Below are 12,643 nucleotides of genomic sequence, written 5' to 3'. Positions count from 1 at the left end.
AGCAGCAGCTTCCCTCTGCTCTGCCACAGCGCTCTCTCCTGCTGCTCTCTGCACCTAACACACACGCCCCAATGTAGGTCGGCTCATCTTGGCGCATCCTCTGAAATTCTTTCAATCTATCATTCAGTGTGATAATCACAGTGTGCTCTTGGAGACAGGCAGCGTAAAGGTGTAGACCAGTCATGAGATGTATGTTCAACAGTTCTACCCGCATCTGCTGTATGAAATTTGAGAGAATAGTTTGAAAAGGCTCGACCGGGGGGGGGAAGAAAATGAGTGATTCCGATCACATATTTTGCTGGAAACATCAAATATAACAGTCACACTTTATTCCAGACAGCATATTATATGTAAACATTTAAGATCAATTTATTAATAATTTACTACCACCTTAAATGCAATAAATTATTGCATGAGTCACTTGTTTAAAAAGAAAATATGCTAAATTACTCTGCTAATATTTAGATTTTCTCGCAACATTCATTTATTCCACCACCTCAGAACTGTCACCCAGCAGCGAGTCTGCAACATTTCCAGCTTGAAACAGACAGTTTGATGTGTGTGGATGTTTTGATAAATTGGATGTACTTTATGGATATGAGTTCTTCTCTAACATCCTTTTGTTAGCTGGGATCAGCCAGCAGCTGACATTGTGTGCTCTGCTTCCTTTCGTGAGCCTCTCTGGGACTGCCAAAGCCAGCTGCTCCTCTGTGCCTCTCAACATCAACACATTTAACACAGATATGTAAACTGCACACTTCAATAACTCAGTGAGTCAAAGACTCAATCTTAATGGTATATGACTCCTCTTCCCCTCCCTCATTTTATTGGAGATGCTATGCTGTAAAAATATATGGGCATATATATCAGAAATACCCTTTCCCTTTTAATAACAGACTGGAAAAGATATGGGTGGTAGGGAAAGGCATTTTAACCCAGGGATTCCTCCGAGTCGCCGTTTCAGTAATTCAGGTAAACAATCGATGGCAGAAGGCTCGTTAGGAAATAAAACTATCTGCATGTTCTCTATAGTTAGCCCACTTTTCCATTCACCAAACAGGGATTTGCAGCTGGTAATGTAAAATTGATCTTTTACAACTTCTACCTGGAGAACTATCAAACATTACATTAAGGCACATAGCCATATTCAAAACATCACCACATACTGTATCTATGGGGCACAGAAACATCAGCTACCATTCCCCTCTAGCTGGAGAAATTCAGCATGTATTCATGAAAGCAGACCATTTTCCTCCATTAGCGTTTGAGTCATTTGAGTACATAAAGTTCATAATTACAGGGTAAGACACCAGTTTGCTTTTGTCGACACAACTATTGCTGCACTGTCTGTGTTGACAGTTTTGAGGCAGAAAAAAAGGTGTTTGTTGTACTGTATCTTTTCAGCCCTGCTATTAGTTATTATTAGCAATCCATTACAGAAATCCTCCATAGAAACAGCAGTTTAAGAGTGGGAGTAAAATACTGTTGCTTTGGTGAACACATGTCTGGAACTATGGCCATTAAGATAAAGGGATTCCATGATTAGAAATAGAAAAATGAACATTTGTATCAAAAGCAAAACATACCTTCCCGCAAAAAACAACCACATTAGGTTCTTAAATAGATCTAGGATGCAAAGCACATCTATCAAGATGTGAACGGATGAATTCTCAAACTGAAAGTTGATGAATTTGAGAGATTTTGTTTTTTATACATGTCCATTCCAGCTGTTCTAACCAGTCCAGGTTATGCTTTAGTCCACATTCACTCTAGGGTTGTAAGACCATCAACATTGTGCTGTTTGAACCATCAGTAGCATAATATACAAATGTACAGATACACAATAGAAATACATACATCATTTGTTATTACAATGAGACCTACAAAAAAGCATGAGAATAAAAAGTCTGTGGGGTATTGCAGGTGAGGCAAGCAGAGCCACAAATGTGCATCCAGACTGAGGGACACAGCCCCTCCTACCATGAGTAAGCGCATGTCTATTTACACTGCGTCATAACAAAGCTATCAAAAACAAAGGCTCCAAAAATTCCTCCTAAAAACTTTTTTTGTTCTTTTGTTTCTCTACATACAACAAGTTTTGATTTCCATGTATATACATCCCTAGAAAATAATTTCCATATAGTTACACACTTTCTACATATGTGAAACGATACAGTTCTAGTCCACAAGGAAGGTGTCTGCTTGTTTGTGCGTGTATGTGCACATATGTGACTGTTTATCTGTGAGCGTTGTGTGTGTGTGAGGCGGGCAAAGAAGAGGATAATGTTCATCAACTGGCTAACAGTCACAGGGGGCAGATTTGGAGAGTAGACTGGATGTGGTCACAGAGAGGAAGTAGTGGAGTCTACAATCTCTCTCCCGTTGCACACAGTGGGAACATAGTGGGCGCTGACAGAAGCTAGGAAAGGAAAAAGGAGCAAGGGGGTTAAAAGGGAAAATACAACTACACAGACAGAAAAAAAAGCATAGTTAAATATTCAATTTTGTTGGTGTCAAATTAGTAAAAGAAAAAACAACAACATCTTTGTCATACAGAATAGAAGGATACACAAATATTCATATTTTGCAGTAGAAATGACCCTGCAGCAATAACCCCCCCACCCTCTTCCCCCCACACACACACATTTAACATATTTTACATTTTTACTAAGTCTTGAATTACTCACAGGAACTTACTAACATTAGGAGTTGTCAGGTAATAACAATTCTCAGCTGAATAAGCCCTGTGGAAACACTCACCAACCGGGCTGCTCCAAGAAACTGAGTGATCTGGAAATAAGCTAATTGGTTTGGGTATCTACAATTCAGGGGAGTCTATAAATACAACCCATGTTCTTTTAGTTTTAGTTTCCACTATCCAAAATACCATTAAGCAACGTGAGTTTACAGAAACTGTGGAAATCAAGACAGCATCTGAGAGAAAATGTTCAGATAAAACTGCAGGTCTGCTGGGCAGGAAGTCTAATCAAAACCACCCACTACAAAACAGTTGCTGGAAGCTTTAGCTAAAATAGGCGTGGTGGTGCGCTGTTCCACTGTGCAGCACTAATGCACAAACTGGGTCCCTACATCAAAGAGTCGTCAGGAATAAAACATTACCTGTGACCTCATCACTAAAATCAGTGTCTGATGTATGCAGAGCAACATCTGGATAGGTCAGAGATGAAGCTTTTTTGGCCACACTCACCAGGGATTTTTCACCAGGGGGAAAAAGAAGCACTATTTCATGAAAACATGCCAATGGCTGCCAACTGTTAAGTAAGTAAGGAGGTTGGGAATATTATAAATAGTAATAGACAGGGAAATATTGTACTTTTTGTTGAGTACAGAATGTTGAGCATATAATCAAATAACCTACCATGAGATGCATATGAGGTGGCAGCCCCGCTGACACTGAAGCGATTAAGGTTAAGCCTGTGGCTGGTTACATTCTTTTGGGGCTGAAACATGATGATGTGGACCTTGGGGGCAAACATGCAACCCAGCACCACAAAGCCACTCAAGCTGACTGAGATACACATGGTAGTTGTCTGAACCTGCAGAGGAAACATAAGAAGACAGTAATTAGTAGCCAGGTTAGCACAAGACATCCATCCATGCATCCATCGATCTAGCTATCAGCCACATTGTGAGCAGTTTGCAAGTCTATCACTGTCACATGGACTAAATCGTTTTTGCTAACATTTGCATCTACGGTCAGCTGAGACTTGCCAGTAATCCTGACATGCATGCTTTTGTACTGTTTCAGTTGCTATTACAAACTAATTTAATGATAACAATCTATAATAATGAAAATACTTCAAAGGAACATTTGAGTGCTTATGACAAAGTGCTTTGAATAGAATTAGAAATGAAAGCAAATGCTGCTAAAGACACTAAAGAAATGGATCTCTGTGTCTGCACACGCTGCAGATAATCATGCATGTAAAGTGAGAGCACAAGTCTTTGTTAGCATACTTTGTTAGCTTATAACACTTACTAGAATCTATCAATAAAAGACTTAATCAACAGAGACCACAGTGGCCAAAGTCTCTCACTGGAGGGAAGCTTTAATTTTATTCTCTGTGAAATCAATGCCAATTAAGTACACTCTTATTCTCTCTTGATTCCTGATCTCCAGCACGCAGCAGTGCGCACTATATGTTGCTGTATCCCGCCATAATCGTTATCACAAGTGTTACAAATGTTTGAATAACAGCAATTCCCAGTGAGATCACAGTACATTTGAGCATATCAGCAATAAACCCTTCAACGTCTCCTCTGAGTACGTATGTACATACCGGTAGAGTATGTGAGTGGGCGGGTATGCATATTGGCGATGTTTTTCCCATATCTGTCTAATCTTACAGTAACATTACGTCAAAAAATGCATATTTAGAGGGGTGGAGAGGAGAGCTAGAGAGAGTATGAGAGTGAGCGAAAGAGGGTCATTTATTTGACATTTTACGGGGATCAAATGAGCAGCCCTGGCATCAGCACTCTATCAGCACTCCTCTCTTGCGCCCTTTGATACAACGTGTGCATTTGTGGAGTGTGTATATAAGGTGTGTGTGTGTGTATGCCTAAGATTTGTATGGTCAGGTGAACATTCACTCCCCGTTGCTGTTAAATCTGAACATGTGTCAGCAGTTTGACAGAGCTTGTTCAAGTGTCACTCCCAGTACTGCACAGCTGGGACATTTGCCAATAGGATTAGGAATTGTTGAAGTTGTGACTACACCTATGTGATTTCTGCTTTGTTAGCTGTGCATCTTTAAAAAAAAAATCATGTTGAGAAGATAAAAACTGCTCAAATAACCGCATTACATACTTGAAACACCAAAGCGAGTCAGTTGCCATAGAGTCCCATTGTAAAACGCTCATCTTTATCACAGAAATAAAAAACTTTTAAGGTGGAACATGAAACAGCTTTCTATTCTAACTGAGCACTCAAAACGCTTTATACAACATCCAACATCGAAATGTCTACATATAACTTTTGCAGTCTATGGGAAAAAACAGTAAATGTGAAACTGCCAATAGTTAATTTTTACCACAAACAGCCCAGAGTATTTAATTCTGCTTTTTATTTGGACCATAAGCATAACATCACAGTTGTGCTGCTGCTAGATAGTTTTTAAGGTTAGGCTTGCATCTTGTTGGGCTAGAGTCAGATCAGTGTCCTCCTTAAATACAGAAACACGCACTCGTGCATGCATGTGTATGTTCAAAACCATACCCTGTAGTCACTGGATGTAACATAGAAGATAGGAAGAAAGGCCAGCCAAATTATACAGGTGGTGTACATAGTGAATCCAATAAATTTGGCCTCATTGAAGTTCTCAGGGCACTTCCTGGTCTTAAAGGCATACCTGGTGGAGAAGAGAATCACATTTTTAAGTTGACAAAATACCCTTTTCATTTCAGCAGTTCCTGATTTGATCTGTAGAACATAAACTACTTTATATAGTACATTTTGGGTAGTTGTGAGTTTAGTTGTGACACACTTACACAGTACACAAGATGACCAGGAGCACATCATATCCCAGTGACAGCAGCATGCTGGAGTCACGTACATTACACTTCAAGATGACGGTCTGTCGTCGCTCCGGCAATGTAAAGCGACGCGTGCCGGGGACTTCCAGCAGCAGCCATACTGACACCATTACTAACTGGACAGAGATTAGACTCAGACAGATGAACACCTGGAAAAAAAAGGGAAAAGAGGAAGTAAGGTCATCGAGATCTACTGTTTGTCCATCCATCCATCCATCCATCTGACTGATGCAGATGGATAGACATGATGCTGCAATCACTCACCTGAGAGGATGGGCTAATGAAGCGTGGCCTCACGGCTCCCGCTCCGTCTTTCACACCATTGAAAATCCTGGCGATTCTGTTGGTTTTGGTGAGAAGGGCGGAGTAGCAGACAGCAAATGATGTGCCCAGGCCAAGGCGGCGCAGGGCACAGATGGCAGGAGAGGGTTTGGCCAAAAAGAGGAAAGTCATGGCGTAGGACATGAAGACTCCTAAGAGGAGGATATAACACAGTTCTCTACCTGATGCTTTTACCAGTGGTGTGTTGTTGTGTCTGACGAACACCCAAATCACCAGGCCGGTGCACATGAATCTGGGGACAGGGAGGAAGTTGCAGCCAGACATACAATCAGTGTCATGAAGTCACTGCTTATATGCTGTCACACACATAAAGCATGGTTATAAATAGCAAAATTGACTTAAACAATCAACAAAATATGCTGAAATCAGTATATGCTCATGTCATTGTCTGTGCATAGCTATGAAAATCTCTGTATCTGTATGACGCTGAGCCTCGGCTGACCACGTGCTAAGTTTTTCCTCACTTACTTATTGTTGTGAGCTACTTCTGTTCAGTTTCCCTGTCACTTACCCTACACATGCAATGGTAATTGGGCCAATAGCCCAGGCATCTTCCCACATAATATAGTCCTCGGGAAGGTCATAACAGGACGTCAGGTCGTCAGTGGGCCACTGGCCAGGAGCGCAAGGTGAGCAGGTAAACTCATCAGCCAGGTATTCATGAGGCTCACAGGCTGTACAAATCCAGCAGCAGTACTCACCTGGGAAACAAGAATATGAACAGTTTGTGGCAGATTTTCCAAAGGTGCTGCTACCTTGAATGTCACTACAACAAAGACGAAATTAATGAAATTCACCGTCCTACCTGCCTGCATTTTCTTCATCTCATTGCGCTCACAGGGGTCGCTGCACTGCGACGTGGGCACTACTTCTCTGGGCCAGCGAATTAAATCACTGCTCAGACTTAAACTCTCTGCCCATTCACCTACTGGCACGTAACCATAACGATCACCAGAGTGCTGGTAGCTGAAGATGTTGTATCGGCCTACGCCATCCCCCTGGGTGTCAAACTTCACTACTGTCTCGCTGCCTGGAGGAGAAAATGGGGCTGAAGAGAGAACACAGAGACAAAGAGTGGAAAAAAGGCGATAAACCCAGTGGGAAAGGAGATCAAAGCTTAACAATCACAAACAATCACCTTATTGAGGTCTCATTGATGTCTTTTAAAAGCAGCAGTGAAGAGAGGGACAATAAGCAATGGTCAGTAAGCCTTAGGAGTCCAAAACAGATAGTGAAAGGCACTACAAAAGTGTTTTCATTACTGAAGACCAGCCAGTCACAAAAGTGTTTTCTAAAAGGCTATAAATGCCCAGTATAATTGGTGATGTGTGTGTCACTGGCCTCCCACCTGTCCATAAGGTCACCTAGGGACAAAATTGCTGTTCTAAAATCAGATCTGATAAAGTTTATTACCAGATGCATCATTAACAAGCTGCCCATAAAGCCATATAGGCATGGAAGCAGAGAATTGAATCCCTTGGTAATGCTATAGCTACCCACACAATGATAGATTTAGCCTCTGGGTCTCTTCTGTGAGTGAGGTGCACTGCTGAAACTGCCAAATTGGTTTGTATACATGTTGTTATGAAAGGATTACCATCTACCCTGAGGATGTGGGAACAGAAGAGATTGTAAAATTGGCAGGATGTGCGGTCACCATTAAAAAAACAAATAGAAAAGGGCTATGGACTGGGAAAACAGTAAGTTATTGATGCTTTGCAGGCAGTGCTGGACCTGACAGTGCTGAAAGTTGGTTGTTTTGACACAGACAAAGTGTATGCCACTCCTATTGTGCCATCGCTGTCCTTTACAGCAGAGCAGGCAGCTCTGTATTGCTGACACACAGGCTTGCGTGTTATACGGTGGTGCCTTGTCGAAAGATGATGTGACTAGAGAAATCACAGTGTATGCTGGGTTTATAAAGCACCGTTCTTCAATTTGTAACAAGGCTCTCGGTCCTCACCGTGCAGCTTGCTTTGATGATGCTATGCCGCCTTCCTCATATCTCTTTGTCTTTGGGTAACTGAATAAATCGTGGGCTGAATTCATTCTCCATACATACAGCCTGGGATCAGTAGAGTGAATCAGGATACAGATTGTGAATAAGCTGTTGGGCTGAAAAGTTTGCATGTGTGTACGTGTAAGGATGTGCACACAAGATTGAAGCTCGATTAGGTTTTGCTTTACAGTTTGATGGCTAAGGTATTGCTCTGAGCGCTGTGGGAGGCAGTGCTGACAGAACCAAAGCTCTGACCCTGCTGTTAGCTGTGTGTGTGTGCGAATGTGTACGTATGTGCACGCAGCACTGACAGGGGCTAAAGCTGTGCTATTGTTGTGATAGTTCAGTGTGCTCAGAAAAGAATGGCGTGTCAGATGGCAGCAGAGGGGGTTAGGGTTTATGAAATCCATAAATCACAGAGACAGCACAACTCTCTATCTTTCTCCTCTCTCATCTCCCTCTGTCACAGGAAATTCTAACTGTCAAGTCTTCTTTGGATTTTGCAGCTAAATGTTTAGGTGACAGCTAAATGAAAATGATTTCAATAAGAAGGTGCTGATAATATCTTGAGATAAAGGAGATATATGAATCCATTATGCTGCACGTCGCCAGATAATAAAGTCTGCTAATATCAGCAAGCAATAAGGCAAGCTGGGACCTCCTCCTTTTAAACACCAATACACACTGACAGAAGACGTTACCAGTGGCTAATTATCATAACTGCACCTTATTAGGACCTTAGATATGTGCTGAGGCCTAATTAGCTGCATGTGGTAATTACGTGTAATACAGACGAAAGAGATAAGAGTATTGGCCTACAGAGCCATTTGAAGGCACTGTTTTTGTCCTTGACTTCCCGCTAACACATCGCATTCAGGCAGCAATAGACTCAGAGGACCGGTGATTCCTCCTTATTTCCAACATCAGTGACCTCGCTGACATGACAGAATGGCTTATCAAGAAAGTGGATGAGGGTGCAAGTCAGAGCTAGCGAAGGCCACCAAGATTCAACTGACTGCAGAGAGCGGAGACACGCAGCCCAGGTTATTGACTGATGGACAAAATTCTCTCTCTTCATCACTGTCCTGGACTGAACTAAAAAAAAATAAAACTAAAACAACAACAACAAAGGTTTTTGTTTTGACAGGACTAAGCATCTATGGCCGTAGACTCACTGAATCAAACTTCTGAGCATGTTGAAATTTTGAGACTGGCCATTTAAATAATAGCTAAAACAGTTAATAAATATTTGTCAGTCCACATCTCCAGCCTGTTTTGTTGAATTAAAAAATATATATATTTAGGATTTCCTGATTTCCCAAATAGTTACAAATCTCTCTCTCTCTCTCTCTATATATATATATATATATATATACTGATCATGTAATTCACTTGCTGGGCGCACGTCCTTATTTGAGGTTTGACAGCGGTTTAGTAAATAAAGATGAATGGCTTGGACATGAATTGAGGTGCAGTTTAGGCAAGGCCTCGAAGTGGACTGGTGGCGGCTCCCGAGCCTGGCAGATCCCCATGTACTAAATAGAAGTGAAGAAGTTAAAGAATTGAAAAGGGGAGGGATGGTGGGGCGCGTAAACGAGAATGAACAGCTTGTAGAACTGGGGGAACTTATAGAGATGAGAACCGGAAGAGCGTGTTTGGAGATGTGGTCCTGCACCTGAAATTCAGATACTTTATCTCCAATTACAGCAAGTTAGGGCACCACAAATGTGCTTTTACTATCAACAGGTTAGCTGTGGCCATATTATACCAACTAAAAGTGATTATAGTGGCCATGTCCTTTAAATATAGTCTTGGTAAACATCAACAGATGCAACTCTAATGTCATCGATACTCATCGAGATCCATTTATCTTATGAAAATGCACGTATTAAATTCAGTTCCACCGATGGACCGAACAGGGAACCAGTCTGCCCAGTCTGGTGACGAGCCATATGTCCAATTATGAGCCGGTCTGTTTCATGCATGCGCAACACATGCTACACGCACAGCGGGGCAGGCAAATAGTGCACACTCATAACCACACATTAATATATTGTTAGCATGGAAGCTCTTCAGAAAGCAGTTGTCTCTTTGTCTTCAAAGTTTGCCAAAGTAAACCATGTGTGGACGAGTGCGAAAACATTTGTAACAACAGACCTAATCAGGCACTTAAATCACCCTCACCCAGCTGAATACAGACATTTTAAAGAAACTAACAAAGACAAAGTGGCTAAAGCTAAAGCTATCCAGTGCACAGAGTCAGCCACACGCCTGCAGGCTCTATATGAGCCTCGGTATGAGCAACAGATCAAAGCACTTAAGAGGAAAGTTATGGAGACAAATGAAAAAGTGGTTGTTGTCCTGTTATCTGTTAAAGTTATAAACATACTGGAAAATAATGTAAACACCTTAAATTAACATTGTTGTATAAACCTGTTACACCTAAATGTCAGCTGATGATGGGTGTACAGTATCTTTTTCAGGTAGCAGAACACTTATTTTTCAGATATTTAATAGACAATGTGCTGTAACTTACTGCAGTTTTGGGGGAATTGTAAAGTTTAATTTGGTAATTTCTGTATAATTTTATTTGGTGTTGGTTTTGGTTCTTAGAAAGAAAATCAGAACTGGGAAAATCAGCATAGGCAAGTCACTTTTAGGAAAACAAATCAGAATTGACAAAGAAAATTGAAATCTCTAATATCAAATAAAGTTAGACTCATTTAACCAGCTGGAAACCTCAATAAAGCCTCAGGATCTTTATAGCAAAGTTGAAGCACTGTGACAGGTCTTTGTGTTCAAGTCCGGCATCTCAAATATGCAAACTGTCTTTTTCGACCGACCTGCAGTGTTTCCGAAACAGTGTTGCTTAAAAAATGATTTTTAAAAAGCCTGTTCATATTATTTCCAATGTGCACAAAAGCCTTGATCTGTCAGCTACTTTTCTACAACATGTTTCTGTTACAACAACACGCTGAACAATAAACTGACGGAATGATTTGTAGCGATGCTTCCTAACGGCGGCTCTTAGGTTTCCATGTGTAACAGATCTTTTAACGCAACCTAATACAGTGTTATAGATGATTCTGTGTCACCTCATCCACACAATACTTCCCTACTGCTCCGGGTGACTTTTTATGCCCGTGAAGTGTCATCAGCAAACAAAAGACCAAGCCTCACTCACTGACATCCAGCAATACTGTCAGCCAATTCATCTGCCATGTGGTACACTAGAAGTAGAGTAGAAACGGTGTCTCACAGGCTGGGTGAAACATAGGGTTTGCTTTGTCCCAATCAAATCTAAATATACAACTATCTTACTGCAATGGCAACAAACTCTTTCATTTTTGTAATGGCACTTGATTAGACAACTGGGAGAAATGAAAATTAAACAGCAAAAAATACAAAAAAAGAGGGAAAAGAAAGAAAAAGCAAATCAACTTAAGCAAGACAAACTGTAGTTATAAAGCAGCCTAACCAGAACCCTAATTTTTGCGAAACACTTAGCATTCCCACTAACTTGAGAAACACCTTATTATTCTAGCTTAATTAGAAGCATGGTGAAAACAGGCTTTTCATTCAGAAGCTGAGAAATTAATTATGTTATCGGCCATGTCGGGCTAAAGCAAAGCCCAAGGGGGATTGTGGGTATTAAAGGCAGGGGGAGAGAGCGAGAGGAGGCAAAGGCGGCTTGGGATGAATAAGTAGGAATAAGTCATCTAAAAGCGGTGAAAGTGAAGTGCACAGATTTACGTGGAGAGGGTAAATCTTTTTTTGTTTTTGCTTACGTGACTTCACACATACATGCACTCATGTCCCCTCAGTGCATATATGCAGGTGTTCACTCACATGTCACAAATTCACACACAGAGGGATCACATTAGTTATATTTGTTCTCCCTGTGGATTTGGTCCAAGGGGATGGAGGCGCTGACTGGGTCACAGAACAACAGGCCACAGGGGAACAGAGGACAGATAGGGTAGAGAAAAGGAAGTCTAGAGTAAGGGACAGAAATGTATAGGAGGTAAAATGTAGCGGAAGAGAGCTGAGGCTTGACTGAAAGAAAGGTGGTGAGATAGAGGAGACAAAAGAAAGAAATGGCAAGAGAAAAACAGAAGGTGCTGGGATGGAGAATGAGCCAAGAGACAAGATAAGGGCAAAGAAAGGAGGGAAGTGACAAGCGAGTAGAGGGAGAAGAATACAAGAGAAAGAGAAAGGAGATAGCAAAAGTGAAAAGCAAGAAACTGATGTCATGGTAGCTGAGATACAGGTGGATGGAAAGGAGAGCCTTTAGAGAGAGGAATCAACAGAGAATAGGTGAAGGCTGGATGGACAGATGAGCAAAGTGAGGGAGAGGAGTGGAGAAGCAGACTGGCGCAGAGAGGCAGTGGAGGCAGGAGAGCAACCTTGTGAAGTCTGAGTGGGATGTGCTGTTTTTGAATGTAGGAGAGAGTAGGACACTTTCCGGGTGAGAAAAAAAGGGGGACAAGCATCTAGAAAAGACGGAGTGATGAGGTGGGAGAGAAAGAGTGATGGAAAGACAGACAGCGACAAAGACAGAGAGACAGAGGAAAAGAGACTGAGGGAAAAACGAGGGAGAGAAAATGAGTGAAGGTTGTTCTCTAGCATCTAAACGTTGCAGCAAGCTCAATATGGCCCTGAAGGCACACCGCCTCTGCTAACACAGACATATCACACACACACACACACACACACACACACACACACACACACACACACACACAC

At 41.6% G+C, this 12,643-nt stretch overlaps 1 protein-coding gene across 2 annotated transcripts in view; it reads right to left on the bottom strand.

Moving 5' to 3' along the window:
• Positions 1 to 312: 312 nt before the first annotated feature.
• Positions 313 to 12,643, bottom strand: part of grm3 (glutamate receptor, metabotropic 3) — a 41,285-nt gene continuing 28,954 nt past the window's right edge. For both annotated transcript variants that reach the window (XM_005729865.1, XM_005729866.1), the window contains exons 7-13: positions 6,704 to 6,946; positions 6,410 to 6,599; positions 5,821 to 6,130; positions 5,512 to 5,705; positions 5,240 to 5,372; positions 3,380 to 3,557; positions 313 to 2,419 (exon numbers count right to left, since the gene is read on the bottom strand). In XM_005729865.1, coding sequence (XP_005729922.1) covers positions 2,343 to 2,419; positions 3,380 to 3,557; positions 5,240 to 5,372; positions 5,512 to 5,705; positions 5,821 to 6,130; positions 6,410 to 6,599; positions 6,704 to 6,946 — 1,325 coding nt within the window. In that variant the 3' untranslated portion in view covers positions 313 to 2,342. The remainder of the gene's footprint in view (positions 2,420 to 3,379; positions 3,558 to 5,239; positions 5,373 to 5,511; positions 5,706 to 5,820; positions 6,131 to 6,409; positions 6,600 to 6,703; positions 6,947 to 12,643) is intronic.

The sequence above is a fragment of the Pundamilia nyererei genome, unplaced genomic scaffold (assembly GCF_000239375.1).
Source record: "Pundamilia nyererei isolate P.nyererei 1_Seehausen unplaced genomic scaffold, PunNye1.0 scaffold00035, whole genome shotgun sequence".
In the NCBI taxonomy this organism is placed as follows: domain Eukaryota; kingdom Metazoa; phylum Chordata; class Actinopteri; order Cichliformes; family Cichlidae; genus Pundamilia; species Pundamilia nyererei.
Note: the sequence above shows the minus strand (reverse complement) of the source record. Positions and strands in the feature narration are given on the sequence as shown.